Raw genomic sequence first — 27798 nt, 5'->3', positions numbered from 1 at the left:
AACAAAACAGTTAAAAACAGTTAACAAGGCCGGGCGTGGTGGCTTACGCCTGTAATCCCAGCACTTTGGGAGGCCGAGGTGGGCAGATCGCCTGAGGTCAGGAGTTCAAGACCAGCCTGACCATGGAGAAACCCCATCTCTACTAAAAATACAAAATTAGCCAGACGTGGTAGCACATGCCTGTAATCCCAGCTACTCGGGAGGCTGAGGCAGGAGAATCACTTGAACCCGGGAGGCAGAGGTTGCGGTGAGCCAAGATCACGCCATTGCACTCCAGCCTGGGCAACAAGAGTGGAACTCTGTCTCAAAAAACAAAACAACAACAACAAAAAGAAATCAGTTAACAATTTATATAGCATAGATCGTCAGCAATAACTATGGATGTCTGCTGTAAACAAACAGTAAGTACATCAGCAAACAACTGGTAACAATGTGAACCAGCTGAAAACCCTTTAATAAACCCAGCAAAATTGGCCAGGCGCGGTGGCTCACGCCTGTAATCCCAGCACTTTGGGAGGCTGAGGCGGGCAGATCATGAGGTCAGGAGATCGAGACCATCCTGGCTAACATGGTGAAAAACCCCGTCTCTACTAAAAATACAAAAAAATTAGCCAGGAGTGGTGGCAGGCGCCTGTAGTCCCAGCTACTCGGGAGGCTGAGGCAGGAGAATGGCATAAACCCGGGAGGCAGAGCTTGCAGTGAGCCGAGATAGCGCCACTGCACTCCAGCCTGGGCGACAGAGCGAGACTCTGTCTCAAAAAAATAAATAAATAAACCCAGCAAAATTGAGGAGGGAGAGAGGGAAGAATATTCTAGTTAAATAGAACAACATATTCAAAGATTGCTTGTGTCCCCATTTTGCAAATTTCTCTAAGTACATGAATGGCTGAGTTTATATGAGATGACTTTGCCTCTCAGACATGCATGTTGCCACAAAACAAAGGATGCTGCCAGTACACAAATATGAACTACCTATCATAAATAAGACAGGGTCTGGGTTTCTGCCTTTTGAGCAATAGCATTTGGGAATAAGAAATTGGCATCACCTAAACTTAGATTAAGATTAAATTACTGGGAGCCCACATAGGTAATTTAATTTTTAGCCATGTTGTTTCTGAGAGAGAAGACTTCCACACTGGACGAAGCTTTGAAAAGCTAAATTTTACATTTGAAACAGATTTTCTTTCTCCATTTTGTTTCACCTTGGTTTCTCTCTTCTCTCCTGGATTTCAGTTCTCATCTACACAGTCATGATCCTGAGTTTCTGACAAGCACCACACATGGTGCTGGGAAGTCTCAGATGACTAAGACAAAGAGGTCATAGTCTGGTAGAGGAAATGGATGGCTAAGTAATTACAATATGATACAGTCAGTGCCAAAATGGAAATTTGGACTCAATGCAGGGGAAGCACAGAAAAGGTTGTGGGACCCATCCTCCCAAGGGAGGCAGGAGAGCCTCACATTGGAAGTGAGTTTGGAGAATGAGTTCCTGCCTTATGTGGAAGTGGCCAGGGCATTCTGGCAGAAAAGGAGCAGCAGTCTGAGTGCGGCAGCTCACGCCTGGAATCCCAGCACTTTGGGAGGCGTCAGGTGGATCACCTGAGGTCAGGAGTTCGAGACCAGCCTGGTCAACATGGCGAAACCTCATCTCTACTAAAAATACAAAACTTAGCTGGGCATGGTAGTACACGTGTGTAATCCCAGCTACTAGGAGGCTAAGGCAGGAGAATCGCTTGAATCCGGGAGGTGGAGGTTGCAGTGAGCCAAGATTGTGCCACTGCACTCCAGCCTGGGTGACAGAGCAAGACTCTGTCTCAAAAGAAAAAAAAAAAAGGTAAAATAAAAGGAGCAGCAGTTTCCTGAGCTGCGAGCTGATGTTATCTGTTATGGACAAGAGTTTATGTGAAGACTGGCAGTCTCCCACCACACTAGGAGACACGCTACCTCTGTCTCCATGCACATGCTTCAAGGATGTGACGACAGCTTCCTTCAGCTGTCAGCAGTAAGTTTGAAAGTTAAAAACTGGCCGGGTGCAGTGGCTCATGCCTGTGATCCCAGCACTTTGGGAGGTAGAGGCAGGCAGATCACTTGAGGTCAGGAGTTCGAGACCAGCCTGGCCAACATGGTGAAAACCCATCTCTACTAAAAATACAAAAATTAGCCAGGTATGGCACACACCCGTAGTCCCAGCTCCATCTCAAAAAAAGAAAAAAAAAGTTAAAAACTAAGCATATAGAAGAGTGCTTTGACAATTTCAGCATCATGACTTTATCTTTAATTAGAAATCAGTGAGTTTTATGAAAGAGAAACCTCTAAAACATCAAGAATATTGGTGATTAATTAGCATGACATGAGAAGTTAGAAAATAACTTTCTAGATTGCTTTCTGAGAGTTTGATCTGATAAACCAAACTTCATAGTTTTGCAGTATGAAAGTCTCTCTCAAATCTGTATTCTTCCAATTAAATGAAATTCCCTCTCAATATCTATTCTCGAATTAAACAGCATGCATTGTGTTTTCAGAACACCTCCACCTAAGATTATTACTTTGGAGAAAGGCTCTGAAGGATTGGGGTTTAGTATTGTAGGGGGTTATGGAAGTCCCCATGGAGACCTGCCAATTTATGTCAAGACTATATTTGCAAAGGTATATCTTCTTTTTTAATGTACTTTTTTAAAAAAATTAAGCCTAGGTGAGATTTTTTTTTAAGTGCTTTGCTTTGCTTTACTTTGGGTTAAACCTGGATGTGTGCATGTATGCTCATTTCATTTGAATCTTATAGGAAATTCTCACACAGGAATAGTGAGAGAAGAGTTCTTTTACAATGGCGGAGTCACAAGAAGTTCAGTCTTCTTTGGATTCTATGACAGAAGCAGATGCTCACAGATTTTTAGAGTGTCTTCTTTCAGCAACGCAGCATAAGGAGCAGTGCCACTCTTTAGAAGGTGTCCTTGGAAGTATTGTTCTGAGCTAGAACAAAAAAAGATTTGGCTTTCTTCTTGAAAATAACAGGCACCAGGGGGCTGAGGCAGAAAGGTCTGTGCTGTGCAAGCCTCGAATCAGTGCATTCTTTATTTTTTTGAGACGGAGTTTCGCTCTTGTCGCCCAGGCTGGAGTGCAATGGCTTGATCTCAGCTCACTGCAACCTCTGCCTCTCTGGGTTCAAGCAATTCTCCTGCCTCAGTAGCTAGGACTACAGGTGCATGCCACCTCGCCTGGCTAATTTTTGTATTTTTGGTAGAGACGGGGTTTCACCATGCTGCCCAGGCTGGTCTCAAACTACTGAGCTCAGGCGATCCACCTGCCTCGGCCATCCAAAGTGCTGGGATTATAGGTGTATGCCACTGTGCCCAGCCTGAGTAATTATTTTTAACTTCACTGTGATTTTTTTAATTGGAATTTAATTTTTTTATAAATTTTGAAGATCTCTGAGAAGTATTTCAAATTGATATTACAGTTTTTTTTTCTTCTTTGGTTTTATCATAGTCATTTGTTTATGAACAGATCTTGTTGAACTGCTTTGTTTTCCTAAAGAAATAAAGGTCTTCGAGGCTGGGCATAGTGGCTCACGTCTGTAATCCCAGCACTTTGGGAGCCTGAGGTGGGTGGATCACCTGAGTTCAAGACCAGCCTGGTCAACATGGCAAAACCCATCTCTACTAAAAAACACAAAAATTAGCCGGGCATGGTGGCACATGCCTGTGATCCCAGCTACTTGGGAGGCTGAGACATGAAAATCCCTTAAATCTGGGAGGCAGAGATTGCCATGATCCCAGATGACGCCACTACACTCCAGCCTGGGCAATCCATCTCAAAAAAAAAAAAAAAGAGAGAGAGAGAAAGGTCTTTGAAAGGAGAAATAAGAAGGAATCTGTCTCTTTCCAGAAAGCTAAACTATACATTAAATACAAGCTTGCTTTTACCTGTGCAGATCTTAGATCTTATCACCTGTTAATTGGGCCCAGTGACCTGCCATAAAACCCTTTAGTCATTTGGCATTTACTTTTGGACCACATTGAGCAGCTGCACATTTACCCCCTTCCTGCATCTTGCTAGAATGCCTAATAAGGCATGTTATTCCCAAACAACCTGTTAAACTGGTGATAGGCAAAAGAGGAGCAGAAAGGCAGCACAGAAACATTCTGGGTAGCAGAATGCTTATCCCCAAGGTAGATAAACCATAAACTGACCATCCTTCTCCTATGACACATTTAACACCCTAAGTTGTTGGGATAATTATTCTTTGGAGGGCATTATTATACTTTGCTTTTGAAATAGCCAGCTATGTAGATAAGGACAGTGCGAAGGCTGCAGAGTTAGCCCCCATGTTTTAACACGTTCTGCTGGCCTGCTGTTGCCTCCACAAAGCTGCTCCAGAATGTTTGCAATCACCCGTTCTCTTCATGATAACTGGATACACACAGAACATGGGTCAGCTTCTAAGGCCTTTTGACCTGGACCCAGAGCTTAGCAGACTGCCCCAGCTGTTTGCACTTTCAATAGACTGGTGGGCTGGGACCCAGACACCTTTTGATGGCACCAGAACATACAGCTGGGAGCCAGACACCCTGACGGGGCACCAGAACATACAGCTAAGAGTAAAATGGCTGTGCATTGCTGGTGAATTTTTAAAAGAACCCACCAGCATCCACACAGTGGGACAAGAGTAGTGGGAATAAAGAATGGACTGTGGCTCACACAGAATGCCCTCTCAAAGGTCCCATTGAAAGAGCTCCTTTAGGAAGCACCCATGGAAGTAGAAACATTATAAGGAATAGATATTGAATATCCTTCATGTATTTCGTTACTTACAGAATGGCACACCTAAAAGTGAAAAGCTCTGAATTAAAAAAAAAAAAAAGACAAATTTCTAAGCCTTATCCAGTGGCCCACTTAGCGCAGTCTTACTAAAAGAATATTCCAGACCCTGTGCGGTGGCTCATGCCTGTAATCCCAGCACTTTGGGAGGCCGAGGCAGGCAGATCACGAGGTCAGGAGATCAAGACCATCCTGGCTAACACAGTGAAATCCCGTCTCTACTAAAAATATAAAAAAATTAGCCGGGCATGGTGGTAGGCGCCTGTAGTCCCAGCTACTCGGGAGGCTGAGGCAGGAGAATGGCGTGAACCCAGGAGGCGGAGCTTGCAGTGAGCCGAGATCTCACCACTGCTCTCCAGCCTGGGTGACAGAGCAAGACTCTGTAAAAAAAAAAAAAAAAAAAGAATATTCCAATAGGGCAGGACATGGTGGCTCCACCTGTAATCCCAGCACTTTGAGAGGCTGAGGCAGGAGAATAACTTGAGCCCAGGAGTTCAAGATCAGCCTGGACAACAAAATGAGATCCCCATCTCTAAAAAGAAAAAAATTTTTTTTAGACTCCAATGTAGGCCAGGCACAGTGGCTCACGCCTGTAATCCCTAGCACTTTGGGAGGCTGAGGCAGGCTGATCACTTGAGGTCAGGAGTTTAGGACCAGCCTGGCCAACATGGTGAAACCCTATCTCTACTAAAAATACAAAAATTAGCCATTTGTAATGACAGGCACCTGTAATCCCAGCTACTCGGGAGGCTGAGGCACGAGAATCACTTGAACCTGGGAGGCGGGGGTTGCAGTGAGCTGAGATCACACCACTGTACTCCAGCCTGGGCAACAGAGTGAGACTCAGTCTCAAAAAAAAAAAAAAAAAAAAAAAAACCTCCAATGTAAATAATAGTTATTATTATTATTTAAATAGTCCCAAAGGATTTATTATAAGATTTACTTTGGTGAGTTTTAAAAAAATCTTTGTGACTGGGCACTAAAAAAATCTTTGTGACTGGGCACAGTGGTTCACACCTGTAATCCCAGCACCTTGGGAAGCTGAGGTATGAGGATGGCTTGAGCCCAGGAGTTTGAGACCAGCCTGGGCAACACTGAGAGACCCTGTCTCTACCAAACATTTAAAAATTAGCTGGTCATGGTGGCACACATCTGTGGTCCCAGCTACTTGGGAGGCTGAGGTGGGAGGATGGCTTGAGCCCAGGAGGTGAAATCTGCAGTGAGCTGTGATCACACCACTGCACTCCAGCCTGGGCAACAGAATAAGTCCCTGTCAAAAAAAAAAAAAAAAAAATTAAACTTAGGATACCAAAAAGATCACATGAAAATCTATACCTTTCAAAATTCCTGTGGGGGAAATGTGTAACTCAGTATCAGAATTCATTTTAGAAAGACTTCATTAGGCCGGGCACGGTGGCTCACGCCTGTAATCCCAGCACTTTGGGAGACAGAGGCAGGCAGATCACGTGAGGTCAGGAGTTCAAGACCATCCTGGCCAACATGGTGAAACCCAGTCTCTACTAAAAACACAAAAATTAGCTGGGCATAGTGGCAGGTGCCTGTAATCCAAGCTACTCGGGAGGCTAAGGTGGGAGAATCGCTTGAACCTGAGAGGTGGAAGTTGCAGTGAGCCAAGATTACACCATTGCGCTCCAGCCTGGATGACAGAGCAAGACTCCATCTCAAAAAAAAAAAAAAAAAAGTTATCTTGCTCAACTAAGAAATTATTTAATTCAACCCCTCCAGAAATTATTTAATTCAGCCCCTCATAACTCCTACACACCCAAAGTGCCTGCGAATGATCACTGGCACTTTGGGCGTGTAGAAGTTGAGAGACTTAGTCAATATGACTAATAGGCTGTCAAGTCCTTCCATTTTCTTTCAGGTATCTGGTTGAAAACTTAAAAATCCAAGCCAGGAGGGGGATGATGACTCATGCCTGTAATCCCAGCACTGTGGGAGGCCAAGGCAGGTGGATCACCTGAGGTCAGGAGTTAAAGACCAGCCTGGCCAACATGGCAAAACCCCATCTCTACAAAATATACAAAAATTAGCCAGGCATGGTGGCAGGTGCCTGCAATCCCAGCTACTCAGGAGGCTGAGGCAGGAGAAAGGCTTGAACCTGGAAGGCAGAGGTTGCAGTTAGCCAAGATCATGCTATTGCAGTCCAGCCTGGGCAACAGAGTGAGACTCTGTCTCCAAAAAAAAAAAAAAAAAAAAAAATCCAAGCCAGCCTTAGATCTTAGTCCCTTCAGCAGCTGAATGTTACCCTAAGCCAATAAGAGATTGACCTAAACACTTCAGCAACTCTAAAAATTTCAGGAGCAGTTTTTCAGAGCCTATGAAATCTGAACCATGAACTTGGTGGTCACTAGTGTTTTATTTTATTATATTACCACCATGTTGAGTAAATGCCATGTCATACATTTAATCCTTAGAACAGGCCACAAGGTAGATAGTAGATGCCCATTTTACGGCATCTGAGAAGACTAAGTGACCAACTTGGGACAAATAGCAAGTGAGTAAAGAGCCACAATTACAAAGTAGGTAGAGGTTTTCAAGCCATGCATTTATTTCCTTTTTACCTTTTTCCCTGTAGTCTACAAATGCCGCATTGGTAAAGTAGGAGAGTAGATACATATCAGTAAGTGCTCATCAACCAAGCACTGCAACACTGGAAAAAGTCCAAATCCTAGAAAGTTAAAAAATCATCCTGGCTGGGCATGGACTCATGCCTGTAATCCCAGCACTTTGGGAGGCTGAGGCGGGTGGATCACCTGAGGTCAAGAGTTCGAGACCAGGCCGGTCGCGGTGGCTCACAGCTGTAATCCCAGCACTTTGGGAGGCCAAGGTGGGCAGATCATGAGGTCAGGAGATTGAGACCATCCTGGCTAACACGGTGAAAAACTCCGTCTCTACTAAAAATACAAAAAATTAGCCAGGCGTGGTGGCGGGCGCCTGTAGTCCCAGCTACTCGGGAGGCTGAGGCAGGAGAATGGCATAAACCCGGGAGGCAGAGCTTGCAGTGAGCTGAGATTGCGCCACTGCATTCCAGCCTGGGCGACAGAGCAAGACTCTGTCTCAAAAAAAAAAAAAAAAAAAAGAGTTCGAGACCAGCCTGGCCAACATAGTGAAACTCTGTTTCTACTAAAAATACAAAAATTAGCCGGGCCTGGTGGCAGACGCCTGTAATCCCAACTACTCGGGAGGCTGAGGCAGGAGAATTGCTTGAACCTGGGAGGTGGAGTTTGCAGTGAACCGAGATCACACCATTGCACTCCAGCCTGGGCGACAAGAGTGAAACTCCTTCTCAAAAAAATTAAAAAATTCTTTCCTTGCATTACTAAAAAAGATAAATAGCTTAACATAGTTTTTAAAAAATTAATTTACACAGATATCTGAGATTTACTGAAGCCCTTAAATCTTAGCATGTAAAATTTAATAAAATCAACTTTGCCTAGTAATTCTGATTTTATCCAGTAAAATTACTTGTTTAATTTTGTCTTTAATACAGTTGACACATTACTTTCTTAAAAGAGTTGAGTGAAATTGCAAGTTTTGGGGATTATTTATTTTTGAGACAGAATTTGCTCTTTTTGCCCAGGCTGAGTGCAATGGGATGATCTCAGCTCACTGCAACCTCCGCCTCCCAGGTTCAAGTGATTCTCCAGCCTCAGCCTCCCAAGTAGCTGGGATTACAGGCATGCGCCATCACATCCAGCTAATTTTTATATTTTTAGTAGAGACAGGATTTCACCATGTTGGCCAGTCTGATCTTGAACTCCTGATTTCAGGTGATCCTCCTGCCTTGACCACCCAAAGTGCTGGGATTACAGGCATGAGCCACCATGTCCGGCCAGTTGCAAGTTATTAATATTTAATTTTGATATTTTGCCCACAGTATAGACCTGATTTCGAATACCTTTTTTTTTTTTTTTCCTGAGACAGAGCTCACTCTGTCACCCAGTCTGGAGTGCAGTGGCACTATCTCAGCTCACTCCAACCTCTGCAGGTTCAAGTGATCCTCCTGCCTCAGCCTCCTGAGGAGCTGGGACCACAGGCATAAGCCACCGCACCCGGCTAATTTTTTGTAGAGACAGTTTCACCATGTTTTCCAGGCTGGTCTCAAACTCCTGAGCTCAAGCAATCCTCTCGCCTGAGATTCCCAAAGTGCTGGGATTACAGGCATGAGCCACTGCACCCAGCAGGTTCTGAATATTCTTTATTGCACATTCATTTAGAAATTCCACCATTCTCACTGTTTAGAAAACCTGTCTGATTCCCCAGCACCTCAGGACCTCCAAGCTGCACATGGACACAGATCTCAAGAGCGTTGGTGCCTCCTAGCTCGGCTTCTGATTGAGTCAGTCAAGGGCCAAGTGCCTGTGGGCTTTGGTTGCCCACTGAAGTTTGACCTCATTTAGAGGATTCTTCTGGCACTGACTTTTCAAGGGAGTGAAACAGTTACCCCTACAGATGGTGAAACCTCCTGTAAATCATTTTTTAAGGTCTTTTCTTCCCTTACCAGTCCAAAATGTTTCTAGTAATATCGTGGCATTTTTAGATATGCAGCTTTAGAGTGAAAAAACCCTGAAGTTTCACTGGCTTTGTGCCGTTTTGAGGAACTATGCATGACTGAGTATATAATAAAAGTAGTCATTTAGAAACCTATTTAGATGATCAAAGATAAAGTGGAAGGTTTTGAATATGATATTACAAAATTTTAGAGATGCTACACTTGTATATATTTATATGTAGATAACAGCTTTATTGAGATATAATTCACTTACCATACAATTCACCCATTTAAAGACTACACTTATTTTTGACAGATCACAGTGCCGATAGCTTAATAATGCAATGGGAACTCTGTATAATGGTGGTATTTGCAGTAAGACTAACACCAGATTCAGTTCTATCTGCCTTTTTCTGTATATTACATTTTCATGAATAGGACATGATACGACATCCAATTCCATTTAATACTAAATAGTGAAATAAGGTTCTACTTGTATTAAAAGCAGTGTATCAGTACATTTCTACTAGTATGTTATTTAGATTATCCATAATTATAGTTACTATTCAACCATTATTATTCAAACAGCATATCTTACTTTTTTCCTAATTTAAAACATTACCTAGAAAAAACTTAATTGGTAGTTTTTAAAGTTACTTTTAATATGCACACCAGACAGATGTTAGGTTTTAATATTAATTTAATATAAACTGTGTTTTACCCTGGATTAAACTGAAATGTTTCTTGTTTGTAGGGAGCAGCTGCAGACGATGGCCGATTAAAACGAGGGGATCAGATTTTAGCTGTTAATGGCGAGACCCTGGAAGGTGTTACTCATGAGCAAGCAGTCGCCATTCTAAAACACCAGAGAGGGACTGTAACCTTAACTGTGCTGTCATGAGCCTCGGGCCTGATCACAAGATAGATGATGTTGTTTAGAATATCCACAGGCAGATGAAGTTCTGAGTGGGTATGAAAAGCACCCTCAACTAAAATGCACCTTCATTCTTATTTCTTGTCCTCTCTGCTCAGGAGAAATGGCTGAGGTTTCATGTGAATTTCCCAAATCAACAATCATCTCCTAATGTTTCCCAGTTCCTGTCACCTGTTGGTGAGGTTGATTTCTAAAACTTAAATGAGTCTACCTGTTTTGCATTTAATTTCAGTGTTCTGATTTCTTTTTTTTTTTTTTTTTTTTGAGACAGAGTCTCACTCTGTCACCCAGACTGGAGTGCAATGGCGCAATCTTGGCTCACTGCAACCTCGGCCTCCCAGGTTGGAGCGATTCTCCTGCCTCAGCCTCCCGAGTAGCTGGGATTACAGGCATGCGTCACCACACTGGGTTTATTTTTGTTTTTCTGGTAGAGATGGAGTTTCCCCATGTGGGCCAGGCTGGTCTTGAACTTCTGACCTCAGGTGATCTGCCTGCCTTGGCCTCCCAAAGTGCTGGGATTCCAGGTGTGAGCCACTGCGCCCAGCCCAGTATTCTGATTTTAATCAACTGGTTCTGATTATATTTACCAAAACTGGAGTTAACTTCTCTTTCCTTATACTCTTCTCTCCCTATCCCCTACTCACACCGAGGTTTAACAGCAACCTCAGATCTCATCCAATGGACAGAAACAATGTTAAGCAACTTGTCATCTCACTCATGATTTACTTATGCTAATTGTCTCTTCAAGTAAGCAAGAAAACATTAGCAGTGTAATTAATTTACCAGTGATCCCCAAGATGAAATACCAGATTCTCCTATGGGAAATTACTGTGCTGTCTTCTGTATGACTTATGGTCAAATAAATCTCAAATTCATTTCTCTGGATAGATCTTTATATGCTAGTCATTGGTGATTTTGATGAGTCAATTTACAGACTGTAATCTTCTAAAAATTCTGAAAGACTAATTGTTTTCTGTGCCATATAAATGCATACCACTGAGCAAATGAACCTTATTCTCAACAGGAACAACTAGCATACATGTTCTGAATTCTAACAGTGCTAAATTACATTCAAGTCCAGGAAGATCACCTGGAATTAATGGCATTTCAGTCGGCAGGCATCATTCCCACCCCTCGGTCTTAGGAAGGAGGTAGAAGCCCCAGAACCACACTGCAGAGATCAGCAAGTTTTGTCTCAAGTCAGACAAGGTGTAGGTGGCCTTGGCCTTGGCCTTGTGCAAAGTGGGTGACATATTTGATTATATTTCCCTTTACCTCCATAGCAGTCAGGCCAGCAGCATGGACTGCAAGAACCTAATGGAGCAACATACTTAGCTGCAAAGTGAGCAAATGAATTGAGCCTAGGAATCTGTGATGAAAATGCATGGCTGATGTTTCCTGATCTCCAAGGAGACTCCCATTTGCTGAAGTTTTGCATGCTAAGAAATCAACTACAGCAGAAAATACAAGAATACCTTTAAGTTGATTATTGGCAATCTTATTCATATATTAGCAAGAAAAAGGGAGAGATGCTTACTGGTGGATGCTATAGAGTCCTCTGTTTTTAAAAGTACCATGGCCAGGTGCAGTGGCTCATGCCTGTAATCCCAGCACTTTGGGAGGCCAGGGCAGGCGAATCACGAGGTCAGGAGTTCGAGACCAGCCTGGCCAATATGGTGAAACCCTGTCTCTACTAAAAATACAAAAATTAGCTGGGTGCAGTGGCAGGCGCCTATAATCCCAGCTACTCAGGAGGTTGAAGCAGGAAAATTGCTTGAACCTGGGAGGTGGAGGTTGCAGTGAGCCAAGTTCCTGCCACTCCACTCCAGCCTGGGTGACAGAGCAAGACTCTGTCTCGAAAAAGAAAAAAACCATGAAGGATGAGTACTAGAGTCAGTAATAGAAGTAGTTCAGCACTATTTAACTACAACACAATGCTGCAAATATTTCACAGTAATTATCAAAATTTAATGGGCTCTAATTTAAAATGTTATTTAATAAGTATAGATTTTAATTGAGAATTATCTTTGAGTAGATGTAATCACAAAGTGCATTAACTCTTGTTGGAATATTTTATGGCTATTCCAAAGTATAGAGTGCCTAAATTTTGTGTTGAAAATGTCTTTCATGACGGTATTAAGTTTTCTGAAATTACACATGGCTTTTAAAATTTCTAATGTATCCAAGATGTGCAATGTTGTTAGGATCTCATTCTTCAGTGCATGAAAAGCTACTACCCTCAGAACATTTTGTGTTAATTGTACCTGCAAGAACACCTCAGGCAAGCCAAGAAGAAATGAAACCCAAATAAAACTTGAAAATGCACCTTAAAAATATATATACATATAATAGTTTTGAAATGGGATTCTGCTTTATTTTGATGGAATGGCCATTAAATACACATTTTGAGATAATACATTGTTGTGGTGTTTCTTTATACATTATCCTTTTAGGTCATGCTAGTAAAAGTATATTGATGAAGGAATTATGATGCTTTATACTTCTTACTGCACTAAATTGATAGAACTAGTACTTGTCATAATCGGTTCTGTCTCCGCTCACATGACTAATAAGTAATTGCCTTTCCAAAAAGATATTTTTGCCTCAGAACTTACTGACAAGCTGAGAGGCTATGAAGATGGACATGTGTGAAAGAAGCAGTGCTCTTATATTTGGCCTCATCATTTGGGCCATTTCAGTATAGTAATGATATCACTAATTGGAATTAGCATGAGAGGGAAGTAAGCCAGGAAGAATAAGACTGCTGAATGTTTGTATGTATAAGATATTTCCAAAGATTCTAAATAAATGTAGTTGCCTACAGAGCAAATAGAGTTTTATTATATATGAAAAAGTGTACTTTCTGGATCTAATTGTGCTTTTTCTTCAGCATTTTCTTCCCTAATAGAAAAAAAAAAAAATTCCAACTTTTCACAAGGTTTTTTGGTGTCCTGTTAAAATCTGGAATCCATGGTGGCTCACGCCTGTAATCCCAACACGTTAGGAGGCCGAGGCAGATGGATCACCTAGGTCAGGAGTTCAAGACCAGCCTGGCCAACATGGCAAAACCCTGTCTCTACTAAAAATACAAAAATTAGGATGGGTGCAGTGGCTCAGGATCCATGCCGCCATGCCCAGCCAACCTCTAATGTTTCTTTCTTGGCCCTTTCATGCATGTGCAGGTGAGTATTTGACAAAGAGGCGATCTCCGTGGCCCTGTCAACCTACAGCTCCCTCCTTTCCAGACACTACATGTTCTAGCCAACTTGGCTGGCCTCCCTGAACGTGAATCTCTTTCTCCTCTACTCGTGGATTCTGTGTGAGTTTCCCTTTCCTGAGTGTGGCATGGATACTGCCTCCAGGGATAAAACTGGGACAGTTGTAGAATTTACCTTGTTTTCCTTCTTGCAGGGATCAAAATCCTATGCTGCCTGTTATCTGATGTCTAAAAATGTTTCATATATTATGTCCATTTTTCTAGTTGTTTACTACAGTGGGAGGGCAATTCCCAGAGCACCTTATCCTTCATGCAGAAGCGAAAGTCCTGTATCCTTGATGCTACTGGGAATAAATGTCTCACAGTATGATTATTCAATCTCCTGTAAGCATTTTACACTTAAGGGAGCACTCTACCAATAAGGTCCCTGGTTTCTCCTAACTTCTAGAATTGAGAGCCCATTTGACTCAGTGGTTGGCATCCTTCCCCAACCCCTGTTCACAGCCACACCTGCCCAGGTGACCTAGGGAAGATATCCCCTCTTCAGGAATACCCATTATCAGGATCAGAACGACAGCCATTTTTTTTTCTTTTTTTGAGATTTGCTCTGTCGCCCAGGCTGGAGTGCAGTGGCATGATCTTGGCTTACTGCAACCTCTGCCTCCCGGGTTCAAGCAGTTCTCCTGTCTAGCCTCCTAAGTAACTGGGACTACAGTCACGTGCCACCATGCCCAGCTAATTTTTGTATTTTTAGTAGAGACAGGGTTTCACCATATTGGCCAGGCTGGTCTGGAACTCCTGACCTTGTGATCTGCCCACCTCAGGCTCCAAAAGTGCTGGGATTACAGGCGTGAGTCACTGTGCCTGGCCTACAGCCTTCTTATCATGGGAGATTCAGCGACATTTCCTTTCCTTACAGCATTGGTTTTCAAGTTTCAAAGTAAGCACATGAAACAGTTGTTTCCTGAACCATACATAAGTCTTAATTCTTTCTTTCCTTCCTTCCTTCTTTCCTTTTCTTTTTTCTTTTCTTGTTCTTTTTTTTTTAGACAAGGATCTTGCTATGTTGCCCAGGCTGGCCTTGAACTCCTGGGCTCAAGCAATCCTTGCACTTCAACATCCTGTATAATTGAGACTGCAAGTGCATGCCACCTTGTCTTGCACAACTAAAATTTTTTGCACCCAATTTTCTTCTTAATTTTATGTTTTATTTATATTTTTTCTATTAAAGTCAACCAGAACAGTGAGTTTTTTTAACACAAAAATTTAAATTTAGGTTATAGTCTCAGTTGTATGCCAGCCTAGTGCAAATGTTAAGTTTTTGACAGCTTGACTTTCAATCTTCAGATGCTCTATATTTAAGTAAAGATAAAAAAAGAAACATTTCACTCTCTACACAATCCCAAGATAAACTGACATTTGGAAGAGTCATGTGTGTGTGTTTGACGGTGTATAAAAGACTCACCTCTGCCTCGCCTGAGCAGCATATCCATTTCCAGTCATGTGAAGGAGGAAGCAAGAAAGTTGCTTTGGTCTTGGGTCCCTGAGAGATTGCTGTTGGGTATCAGGACCTATGCTTGGCAAAATTATACAGGAACAAACATGTATCTGATCCTCCTTCTAGAATCAGTTTTTTTGAAATGGAGGCAACCTCAGAACTGGGAGTCGGTCCTGCCTGCTACACCACTCCTCCCATTTTACAAGTGGGAGACGCGTGCCAGAGAAAGGAAGTGACTATCCCAGTCCCCCACTAGCTTGCAGCCCTAAGAGTTTTCCATAAACCTTACTGGGAATTCACCAACTTAGCAAACTACTGTAGAGTACTCACACATGGCTACTAAATTAGTTCGAAATATTCTCGAGAGCTTTTTTTTCTCTTTTGAGTCAGGGTCTCACTCTGTCACCCAGGCTGGAGTGCAGTGATGCAATCACGGCTCACTGTGGCCTCAAACTCCCCGTCTCCAGTGACCCTCCCACCTCAGTTCTCCAACTGGCTGGGACTACAGGTGTGCGACACCACTTCTGGCTAATTTTTTTTTTTTTTTTTTTTAACTTTTTGTAGAGATGGGGCTCTCGCTATGTTAAGACTATTTTTAAGGGCAGTTTTGGCCAGGCACGGTGGCTCACACCTGTAATCTCAACACTTTGGGAGGCCGAGGTGGGAGGATCACTTGAGCCCAGGAGTTTGAGACCAGCTTGGCTAACATGGTGAAACCCCATCTCTACAAAAAATACAAAAATTAGCCAGGCATGATGGCGTGTGCCTATAGTCTCAGCTACTCGGGAGGCTGAGGTGGGAGGATTGCTTGAGCCTGGTAGGTTGAGGCTGTGGTGAGCTGTGTTTGCACCACTGCACTTCAGCCTGGGTCACAAAGTAAGACCCTGTCTCTGAAAAAATTTTAAAAGGCAGCTTTAAGTTAACAGCAAAATTGCGAGGAAGATGCAGAGCTTTTCCACATACCTGTGCCCTCACTCACACAGCCTCTCCCATTATCAACATCCTCCACCAGAATGGTACATTTGCTACAGTGAATGAACCTATATTGACACATCATTCTCACCCAAACTCCATAGAGTACCTGAGGGTTGAATCTTGGTGGTGTACATCCTATGGGTTTGGACAAATATATGACATGTGCCTACCATAAAGGTATATGGAGTATTTCCACTGCCCTAAAAGTCCTTTGTGTGCTCCCTATTCTTCTCCAACCCCCTTCCCAACCATGGAAACCAATTTTTTTTTTTTTTTTTTTTTGAGATGGAGTCTCTCTCTGTCTCAGAGGCTAGAGTGCAGTGGCACAATCTTGGCTCACTGCAACCTCCGCCTCTCAGGTTCAAGCGATTCTCCTACCTCAGCCTCCTGAGTAGCTGGGATTACAGGCGTGCGCAACCACACCCAACTAATTTTTGTATTTCTAGTAGAGACGGAGTTTTGCCATGTTGGCCAGGCTGGTGATGAACTCCTGGCCTCAGGTGATCCACCTGCCTCGGCCTCCCAAAATGCTGGGATTACAGGCGTGAGTCACCGCACCCAGCCCGTCTTCCATGTCTTTTCATGACTTGATAGCTCATTTCTTTTTAGCACTGAGTTATACTCCGTTGTGTGGATGTACCACAGTTTATCCATTTACCTACTAAAGAACATTTTGGTTGCTTCCAAGTTTTGGCAATTAGGAATAAAGCCACTATAAACATCTGTGTGCACAGCCTGAATTTGTAAGTTTATTTCAGTTTTCCCTCAACACAAGATTTGGTTCCACAATACAAGCACAAAGATTTAAAAAAAGATTAAAATAAAGAGTAGAAGAAAACAAACAAATGAAAAAAGGACACATCTTTTGGATGTAGACAAAGAAGACCTAGTCTGTCCACTCACCCTACATCCCCACATCCTGGGAAGAATTTCCAAGGCCAGGCACTCTGGATACCCTCCCTCATGGTTTAAACCTTCTTCTCTAGATAGACACAGTTGATGACAGATGAGGTGTTTCAATGGCTCCTCCTGCCTAATGGCTTTACTGGGCATGCCCCCAGCATTACTCTCCCAGGAGAACAGAAGAAACGGTAATGTCTTAAAGGGACTCTGTCATTCAACTCCTCTCAACCCCAGAGCCATGTGTTACTCTTCGGGGAACTTCAGGATAGCTGTCTGAAAACAGTCCAGGGAGGCTAAAGTGGAGGATCACTTGAACCCAGGAGTTCGAGACCAGCTAGGGCAACATAGTGAGACCTGGTCTCCACAAAAAGTAAATTAGGCTGGGCTCAGTAGCTCACACCTGTAATCCCAACACTTTGGGAGACTGAGGTGGACGGATTGCTTGAGCGCAGGAGTTTGAGACCAGCTTGGGCAACATGGCAAGACCCTGTCTCTACAAAAAACACAAAAATTAGCTGGGCCTGGTGGCACACCTATAGTCCCAGCTACTCCGGAGGCTAAGGTGGTAGAATCACCTCAGCCCAGGGATATTGAGGCTGCAGTGAGCCTTGATCGTGCACTACAGCCTGGGTGACACAGTAAGGCCCCCATCTCAAAAATAATAAATTATTTAAAAAATCAGCCTGGCACGGTGGCACACACCTGCAGCCCCACCTACTTTGGAGGCTGAGGTGAGAGGATCGCTTGAGCCTGGAAGTCAAGGCTGCAGTAAGCGATGATCACACACTGCACTCCAGCCTGGGCAACAGAGTGAGACCCTGTTCCTCCTCCCCCACTCCCTCCAAAAAGAAAAGAAACATACTCCAGTAGCCCCCATGCCATGAGGAATAGGATTCACCTGTTCTTAAAGACTGAGAGCAGAAACTTCCTGTCCAACATTGTATTAGTCAGTGTTCTCCAGAGAAACTGAACCGAGAGGATGTGTATGTATTTAGAAAGATTTATCATAAGTAATTAGCTTTTGCAGTTAAACGGATGTGGGCAAGTCCAAAATCTACACTGTGGGCCAGCAGGCTAAAGACCCAGAAGATAATTTTCTGTGAAGAATGTTTCACAGCTGGGCATGGTGGCACGTGCCCGAAGTCCCAGCTACTCCAGAGGCTGAGGGTGGGAGGATCACTTGAACCCAGGAGGCAGAGGCTGCAGTGATCTGAGATGGCGCCACTGTACCCCAGCCTGGGAGAAAGATTGAGACCCTATCTCAACAACAAACAAAGCAAACAAAAAAGGGAACATTGATCTCATCCAAAAACACCCTCCAAATTCACAAATCAAGCATCAGACATCATGAGACCTTGAATAGACCCCTCTAGGGACGGCCTTGCCTTAGGGAAAGTGCAGAAGTGTCCACTATCCTTGTTCACAACCCCTTTCCAGCCTCCCGCCCCCTCTGGTGTCCACAACTGTGGTGCAGTCACCATCATCACTTCTACCATGCCAGAACCCTCAGGAGCAGATGGCTTGAGGTCTTGCCTCTGCCACCCCACCACCCAAGGACCCTAAGTATTAGGTGGCTTCTCAGTGGACTCAGGGTCAAGTCTAAACTCAGCATGGATGTTAGGCTCTTCATAATTTAGCTTCCACCTTAACCTCCAGCAGTCGTATTAACTCTGGTCTCACTAAGCACTTATCCCAGGATAAGCCTGACTCTCACACCCTTAGGCCTTTGCGCACACTATCCATTGGCATAGACAGCACTGCTGCTCAAGATGTGACTGCAGACCACCATCATCAGCATCACCTAGGAGAGGTGCAAATGTATGCCCTAGCCTAGACCAACTGCATCAGAATCTCTGGGGTGGGGCCAAAAAATCTGAGTTTTAACAAGCTTTTCTGGTGATTCTAAACACTAAACTTTGAAAGCCTGGAGAACACTCCCCTTTTTTTCCAGTCTGTGGTCATTCACAATTGCTGAGTTCTTTTCTGCCTCCAGTGGCTAGAGGCAGAAAGAAACCCAGGGCTCCTTCCTTGCTGCCTTGCCACTGGAGGTATTTTACCTGTTAGAACGAGTATCAGACTGAGTCTGCACCTGTATGAACTTTTTTTTTTTCTTGAGACAGGGTCTCACTCTATTGCTTGGGCTGGAGTGCAGTGGCGCGATCATGGCTCACCACAGCCTTGACCTCCCAGGCTTAGGTGATCCTCCCACCTCAGCCTCCCCAGTAGCTGGAACTATAAGTGCATGCCACCACACCCACCAAATTTTTTGTACTTTTAGTAGAGACAGGATTTCGCCATGTTGCTCAGGCTGGTCTTGAACTCCTGGGCTCCAGTGATCTTCCTACATCAGCCTCCCAAAGTGCTGGGATTACAGGCGTGAGCCAGCACACCCAGACTGAACTGTTTTTTTTCTTTTTTTTAATTAAAACAGGGTCTCACTCTGCCACCCAGGCTAGTGTGCAGTGGTGAGACTAGCATTCATTGCACCCTCGACCTCCGTGGCTCAAATAACACTCCTGCCTCAGCCTCCTGAGTAGCTAGGACTACAGGTACACACCACCACAGTGGGCTTTTTAAAATTTTTTGTAGAGACGAGGTCTTACTATGTTGCTCAGGCTGGTCTAAAACTCCTGGCCTCAAGCGATCCTCCCACTCAACCTCCCAAAGTGCCAGGATTACAGGTATGAGCCACCATGCCCAGCTGTATGAACATTTGTTAGCAGATAGGTACAACACACAGCCCCACCTGTCCAAAAAGCACAAACCTGGCAGGGTGCGGTGGCTCACGCCTGTAATCTCAGCACTTTGGGGCCGAGGCGGGTGGATCACTTGAGGTCAGGAGTTTCAGACCCGCCAGGCCAACATGGTGAAACCTCGTCCATACTAAAAATACAAAAATTAGCCGGGCGTGGAGGCGCCTGTAAATCCCAGCTATTCGGGAGGCTGAGGCAGGAGAATCTTGAAACCGGGAAGCAGAGGTTCCAGTGAGCTGAGATTGCACCACTGCACTCCAGCCTGGATGACAGAGTGAGACTCGGTCTCAAAAGAAAAAAAAAAGCACAAACCTGCTGCTCTGTCTTTTTAGGGCAGTGGTTCTTAACCTGGGCTATTCATTCAAATCACCTGGGGATATTTTAAAGGCTTAATGCCCAAGCTACACCCCAGAGTAGGGGGAGGAAGGGAGAAATCTAAGAACTGGTATTTTTTTTTTTTTTTAGAGCTCCTCAAGGAGTTACAGGAAATTTCACTTCCAGGCAAACAACATTCAGACTTGAAGGGGTGGCCAGTCCCTCCACACCTGTGGGTATTTCTAGTTGGGTGGGACAAGAGACTGAGAAAAGAAGTAAGACAGAGTCAAAGTATAGAGAAAGAAAAGTGAGCCCAGGGGACTGGCGCTCAGCATACCAAGGACCTGCACCGGCACCGGTCTCTGAGTTGCCTCAGTTTTTATTGATTATTATTTTCACTATCTCAGCAAGAAGAATGTGGTAGGAGAGCAGGGTGATAATAGGGAGAAGGTCAGCAACAAAACATGTGAGCAAAAGAATCTGTGTCATAATTAAGTTCAAGGGGAGGTACTATGCCTGGATGTGCAAGTAAGCTAGATTTATGTTTCCCTCTGCCCAAACATCTCAGTGGAGTAAAGAATAACAAAGCAGCATTGCTGCCAACATGTCTCGCTTCCCGCCATAGGGTGGTTTTTCTCCTATCTCAGAACTGAACAAATGTACCATCGGGTTTTATACCGAGACATTCAGTTCCCAGGGACAGGCAGGAGACAGTGGCCTTCCTCTATCTCAACTGTAAGAGGCTTTCCTCTTTTACTAATCCACCTCAGCACAGACCCTTCACGGGTGTCAGGCTGGGGGATGGTCAGATCTTTCTCATCCCACGAGGCCATATTTCAGACTATCACATGGGGAGAAACCTTGGACAATACCCAACCTTCCAGGGCAGAGGTCCCTGCAGCTTTCCACAGTGCATTGTGCCGCTGGTTTATTGAGACTAGAGAATGGCGATGACTTTTACCAATGTATACTGCTTGTAAACATTTTGTTAACAAAGCACATCCTGCACAGCCCTAGATCCCTTAAACCTTGATTTCATACAACACAGGTTTTTGTGAGCTTAAGGTTGGGGCAAAGTTACAGATTAACAGCATCTCAGGGCAAAGCAATTGTTCAGGGTAAGGTCAAAATGAAATTTCTTATATCTTCCCTTTCTACATAGACACACTAACAGTCTGATCTCTCTTTTCCCTACAAGACCTTTTTTTTTTTTTTTTTTTTTTTTGAGACGGAGTCTTTCGCTCTTGTTGCCTACGCTGGAGTGCAATGGCACGACTTCTGCTCACTGCAACCTCCGCCTCCTGGGTTCAAGCGATTCTCCTGCCTCAGCCTCCCGAGTAGCTGGGATTACAGGCATGCACCACCATACCCGGCTAATTTTGTATTTTTAGTAGAGATAGGGTTTCTCCATGTTGGTCAGGCTGGTCTCGAACTCCCGACCTCAGGTGCCTCAGCCTCCCAAAGTGCTGGGATTACAGGCGTGAGCCACCAGCACCCGGCCCAATATTCAGATTTTCTATCCCATCAGATAACCAACTAACTCTTCCGGAAGAGATGAGACCTTGAGAGAGGGAATGCAGAGCTGAGAATTCCAGACCTAAAGAGCGACCTGGAAGGTACTGGTCTTCAGACCCTAAGTCGCTGTTTAATCATCTTCATAGGCTAGAAATGAAGTCAGTCCAGGCTTGGGCCACATCCTCCCAAACTCTCTCTCTTCCTTCCAACCTTCCACTGTAGCACTGCAGCTGATTGGCTCTGGAACCATCCAGACCAATGAAGAAAAACATGTTCATTTAGCTGAGTCCTCAGTAGGAACCAGACAGGAGGGGAGGGAAGGCAGAAAAGGCCTGGCTGTAGTGCAAGCGTTCCTGACCTCCAGTGTGGCCAGAGCCTCAGAAGGTCAGTTTCAACCCCAGCCAGGTTATTAACCGACAGTACGGGAAGGTGGACGTGATCCTCATACCTGTTGGTGCTTTGTCTCTGACTATGACCAGGTTCCATTGCCTCCTAATCCCAGCTTTCCCATTGGCCAGTTAGATCCATTTGCCTGGCCTGGACATTGAGCAACAAGATACAGATGTGAGGGTTTCAGGGTTTGGCCATGGATTTCAGTCCTCGGGTGCCCCCCGCCCCCCACCACCCATATCCTGCTCCTTTCCAATGTCTGCACTCTGAAGGAGACTTGTTGCTAGAATTTATCATTTTGAGTACTCTAAGTAAGATTGCTATTATAGGATACACTTAGAAAACGCTAGCAGAGGCTGGGTGCAGTGGCTCACACCTGTAATCCCAGCACTTTGGGAGGCCGAGGCTTGCAGATCATGAGATCAGGAGATCGAAATCATCCTGGCTAACATGGTGAAACCCCGTCTCTACTAAAAAATACAAAAAATTAGCTGGGCGTGGTGGCGGGCGCCTGTAGTCCCAGCTACTCGGGTGGCTGAGGCAGGGGAATGGCGTGAACCCAGGAGGCGGAGCTTGCAGTGAGCCGAGATCGAGCCACTGCACTCCAGCCTGGGTGACAAAGCAAGACTCCATCTCAAAAAAAAAAAAAGGAAAACACTAGCAGATTTAGTGGTCTTTTTTTTTTTTTTTTTTTTTTGAGATGGAGTTTCCCTTTTGTTGCCCGGGCTGGAGTGTGATGGTGCAATCTCGGCTCAGTGCAACCTCCACCTCCCGGTTTCAAATGATTTTCCTGCTTCAGCCTCTCGAGTAGCTAGGATTATAGGCACCCACCACCATCCCCAGCTAAATTTTTTTGTATTTTTAGTAGAGATGGCGTTTCACCATGTTGGTCAGGCTGGTCTCGAACTCCTGACCTCAAGTGATCCACCCGCCTCGGCCTCCCAAAGTGCTGGGATTACAGGCGTAGGCCACCGTGCCCGGCCCTAACAGTCATTAAAATTGATTTGTAGGCCAGGCGTGGTGGCTCATGCCTGTAATCCCAGCACTTTGGGAGGCCAAGGTGGGCAGATCACTTAAGATCGGGAGTTCAAGACCAGCCTGACCAGCATGGAGAAACTCGCCTCTACTAAAAATACAAAATTAGCTGGGCATGGTGGTGCATGCCCGTAATCCCAGCTACTCGGGAGGCCGAGGCAGGAGAATCGCTTGAAGTCAGGAGGCAGAGATTGCAGTGAGCCGAGATCATGCCATTGCACTGCAGCCTGGGTGACAGAGCAAGACTCCGTCTCAAAAAAAAACAAAAAAAAACAAAAAAAACTTACTGGTCAGGAACAGTGGCTCATGCCTGTAATCCTAGCACTTTGGAGGCCGAGGCGGGAGGACTGAATGAGTCCAGGAGTTTGAGGCTGTAGTGTGCTGTGATCACACCTGTGAAAAACCACTGTACCCCAGCCTCAGCAGCATAGTGAAACTGTCTCTTATTAAAAAATGACATGAGGCCAGGCAAGGTGGTTCACGCCTGTAAATCCCCAGCACTTTGGGAGGCCGAAGTGGGCAGATCACTTGAGGTTGGGAGTTCAAGACCACCCTGACCAACATGGAGCAACCCCGTCTCTATTAAAAATGCAAAATTAGCTGGGTGTGGTGGCGCATGCCTGTAATCCCAGCTACTCGGGAGGCTGAGGCAGGAGAATCGCTTGAACCCAGGAGGTGGAGGTTGCAGTGAGCTGAGATTAAGCCACTGCAGCCTGGGCAACAAGAGTGAAACTCCATCTCAAAAAAAAAACACAACAACAACAACAAAAATATGAGCTGAGGGCTGGGTGCAGTGGCTCATGACTGTAATCCCAGCACTTTGGGAGTCCAAAGGGGTGGATCGCTTGAGGTCAGGTGTTCTAGACCGGCCTGGCCAACATGGTGAAATCCCATCTCTACTAAAAATACAAAAGCTAGCCACGCATTGTGGTGGGTGCCTGTAATCCCAACTACTAGGGAGGCTGAGGCAGGAGAATCGCTTGAACCCAGGAGGCGGAGGTTGCAATGAGCCAAGATCCCGCCACTACACTCCAGCCTACACAACAAAGCAAGACTCCATGTCGGGGGGGAAAAAAAAAAAAAAGACATGAGAGGTACAAGAAGGGTCAGGAAAACCACCTGCAGAGGCTGCAGAGCAGTAAGAGTTAGCCAGGTGGTCAGGTGAAGGAACAATGAGGAGTAGTATGGCACGGTGGCCAGGGAGAGCAGCAACATTTCAAAGTGGGATGCCAGAATAGTGAGTTCCAAAAACTCCTGGGTCAAGTATGACTGGAACATAAGATGAGAGAAGTGGAAAGACAGGCAACCAGGCAGACAGGCAGGGTCCCGCTCAGGAAGGGCCCTCTAAGCCGCTTGACGGAGTGTGGAATTTATCCTTTCAGTATTATGCAGTCACTGATCTTGTGTGTGTGTTTTTTTTTTGTTTTTTTTGTTTTTTGAGACAGGGTCTCTCTCTGTTGCCCAGGCCACAGTGCAGTGATACGATCACGTCTCACTGCAGCTTTGACCTCCTGAGTTCAAGTAATCCTCCTATTTCAGTGTCCCTAGTAGCTGGGACTACAGGCATGCCACTATGCCCAACTAACTTATTTATTGTAGAGATGGGGTCTCACTATGTCACCCAGGCTGGTCTCAAACTACTGGCCTCAAGTGATCCTCCTGCCTTGGGCTCTCAAAGTGCTGGGATTATGGGCATGAGCCACCCCACCTGGACAACTGAGCTATTTTAATCTGGAGAGTTTTGTGATCAGATTTTCCCTTTAATGAAATGAAGTTTTGGCCTTCACTGCAACATTTTTACTGTTTCTCAGAGTGTGGCCCATGAACAGTTTACATCAGAACCCTGGATCGCTGCAGGTATACATGTACAAATCAGAATCTGTATTTCAACCTAGTTTCTTCCCTGATTCGTCACTGAACACGCACAGGCGTACATACCCTAAAGTTCTTTGAAGAACCTCCAATTTAACAGCTAGAAAAGCAGAGGAAAACCTGTATCTAGTATTAAAGAACAATGACTCTTCAGAAAGCTACTCACATCTTAGCCAGAAGATGGCGCAGGTTTTCCATCTACCTGGCTCCTGCCTGGCTAGAAAGATGGAAATCTTGTTCAAAAGAAATTGCTTGATCTCATTACTTAAGTCAGAAGAGGGCTCCCCAGAAATTATGACGGCAAGTGAAAAATGAGAAAGACTTATAACAGGTGGGAATAGGCATCCCATCTCCATAGATGCCACCCTTCTCTCCAGAAAGCATAGCAAATTAGGACATGTCCACAAGGCTAGAAGAGTACTACACTCCCAAAAAGAAAGCTCTAAGCATCAGGTGCGGTGGCTCAAGCCTGTAGTCTCAGCACTTTGGGAGGCTGAGGTGGGCGGATCACGAGGTCAGGAGTTCAAGACCAGCCTGGCCAACATGGTGAAACCCCGTCTCTACTAAAAGTACAAAAATTAGCCGGGCATGGTGGCAGGTGCCTGTAATCCCAGCTACTCAGGAGACTGAGGCAGGAATGAAACTGGGAGGTGGAGGTTGCAGTGAGCTGAGATCGTGCCACTACACTCCAGCCTGGGTGACAAAGCAAGACTCCATGTCAAAAAATAAAAAATAAAAAAGCTCTAATTAATCCCTCCGCCTTTTTTTTTTTTTTTTTTATTGGCTGCAGAGTCAGGGCCAGCCATTATAAGAGGGTAGGCCTTAATTTAGGAAAAACAGCAACTAGCCTCCATCCCCAGGTGCAAGTGAGAGAAGACCTCTAGTCCCAGCTGGGTACAGTGCCTCACTCTGGTAATCCCAGCACTTTGGGAGGCCAAGGCGGGCAGATCGTGAGGTCAGGAGATAGATACCATCCTGGCTAACACGGTGAAACCCCATCTCTACTAAAAATACAAAAAAATTAGCCAGGTGTGGTGGCACACACCTGTAGTCCCAGCTACTCGGGAGGCGGAGGCAGGAGAATCAGTTGAATCCAGAAGGCAGAAGTTGTAGTGAGCTGAGATCGCACCACTGCATTCCAGCCTGGGTGACAGAGCGAGATTCCATCAAAAAAAAAAAAATGACCTCTAGTCCCAGGGCTAGTGGACGGGGATGCACCAGGTTCCCTAGATTGTTGAACCCATCTTGCCGGTTCTCTTCCTTTGCTCCTAGTTTGAGTCCTGGCATCAGTGAGGGCTAGATGCAGAGCCCACCACGTTGGGACCTCCACTGAGAGTTAGTTTTGTGTGAACCAAAATGAAATTCTAAGCCCCCCCAACCAACTGAATGGAGACCCCCACCCCCATTCTAAAGCAAGCCTGAAAAACTAGTTCAGGCCATCATGGGAAGAGGGGATCAGACACGCCTCATTATACCATTCTCCTTTTGGAATTCAGGCACAACTGACCAGCATTAACATTAAAATAAGAGATTTTAGGCCTGGTGTGGTGCTCACGCCTGTAATCCCAGCACTTTGAGAGGATCGCTTGAGCCCAGGAGTTCAAGACCAGCCTGGGCAACAAAGAAAGCCCTCCTCTCAAAAGAAATGAAAAAAAGAAAAAGTCAGATGCGGTGGCTCATGCCTGTAATCCCAGCACTTCGGGAGGCTAAGCCAGGTGGATTACGAGGTCAGGAGTTCAAGAACATCCTGACCAACATGGTGAAACCCCGTCTCTACTAAAAATATAAAAAATAGCCAGGCGTGGTGGCACATGCCTGTAATTCCAGCTACTCAGGAGGCTGAGGCAGGAGAATCACTTGAACCTGGGAGGCAGAGGCCTCCCAGTGAGCCAAGATGGCACCACTGCACTCCAGCCTGGGCGACAGAGCGAGACTGTCTCAAAAAAAAAAAAAAAAAAAAAAAAAAAAAAAAAAAAACCATTAAAATAGAAATCTTAAGACTGACAAAGCCCACTCTTTGTAGCAATAAGATACCAAATTCCAACGTGACTCTAGTATAGGTTCACATGACAGAGAGCAGGCCCTGAAAGAAATCCAAAGTATTTTACCCCAAAATATATTCTTCTGACATATTTTTAAATGGCCCTGGTGGGCAAATCTACATTCTAGTGGGGAAATCTACATTCTGTAGACAATCACCTTCCCTTTCCAGGTCTTTTCCTGATCCAGAGAGATTAACTAGAGTCTGGCACCTTTCAAGGCTTGATAAGAGACATTTACCATCTGTTCTACATAATAAGAACCTTGGTTTCCACAACCCCTTATCTTAACCCAGACACTCCTTTCTATTGATTCCTAGCCTTTAGATAATAACTCTTTCAACCAAATGCCAATCAGAAAATCTTTGTATCCACCTATCCCATCTTTCTGAACCAAACCAATGCATACATGTCTAGATTGATGCTTATGTCTCCCTAAAACGTGTAAAACCAACCTGTAACCCAACACCTTGGGCACATGTTCTCAGGACCTCTTGAGATTTTGCCTTGGGCCTTGGTCACTCATACTTGGCTCAGAATAAATCTCTTCAAATTGTTTACAAGGTTTGTTTTCCCTGACTTAAGAGAGCACAGCATCCACACATTGTGCAAAATGCCTTGTTCTTCAAGACTCAGTTCCCTATTACAACTTCCAAGAAACTTTTCCCCAGACTTCCTCTGCAAGTTTTGCTAATGCAACTTCCTCTGCCATTCCATGAAACCTGTTGCTTGCTTATTTTTACCTTTTCAATTAACATGTTGTGTTAAAATTACCTGTTTACAGGATCTATCTTTCCCAGGAGATGCTGTAATTGCCCAATGGGTTCACCTTGCTCACTGCTGTTGGGGTGATCAGACCCAACACCAGGTCGTGGGGGCGACGAAGTCCGGCGGAGTCAAAGGAATGATAAAAAGACAGTTTGAGAGAAGTGGACCCAGGGGGCCATCGTGTGAGGCTGCGAAGGCCCCAAGCTCTGGGAGCCCACGCTATTTATTGGTGCTCAAAGAAACAGGTGGT

The 27798-nt window shown here is 44.9% G+C and overlaps 1 protein-coding gene and 1 long non-coding RNA gene across 8 annotated transcripts in view; one reads left to right on the top strand and one right to left on the bottom strand.

The window, feature by feature from the left end:
• The window catches only part of PATJ (PATJ crumbs cell polarity complex component), a 415136-nt gene extending 402452 nt beyond the window's left edge, over positions 1–12684 (top strand). For 5 of the 7 annotated variants that reach the window (XM_055362067.2, XM_055362138.2, XM_031012336.3 and 2 more), the window contains 2 exons: positions 2523–2646; positions 10089–12684. In XM_055362067.2, the coding sequence (XP_055218042.2) occupies positions 2523–2646; positions 10089–10235 (271 nt within the window). In that variant the 3' untranslated portion in view covers positions 10236–12684. The remainder of the gene's footprint in view (positions 1–2522; positions 2647–10088) is intronic. The other 2 variants (XM_063698171.1, XM_031012337.3) reach the window with 1 other exon arrangement.
• On the bottom strand, positions 337–27746 carry LOC129526813 (uncharacterized). Its single transcript, XR_008671573.2, has 3 exons — positions 27555–27746; positions 14951–15056; positions 337–2970 (listed from the first exon to the last, which is right to left on the bottom strand). It is a non-coding gene; the product is annotated as an uncharacterized lncRNA (long non-coding RNA).
• Between the last annotated feature and the right edge of the window lie 52 nt (positions 27747–27798).

Source organism: Gorilla gorilla, chromosome 1, assembly GCF_029281585.2.
Source record: "Gorilla gorilla gorilla isolate KB3781 chromosome 1, NHGRI_mGorGor1-v2.1_pri, whole genome shotgun sequence".
NCBI classification, from domain to species: Eukaryota; Metazoa; Chordata; class Mammalia; order Primates; family Hominidae; genus Gorilla; species Gorilla gorilla.
This window is presented reverse-complemented; position numbering and strand designations above follow the sequence as displayed.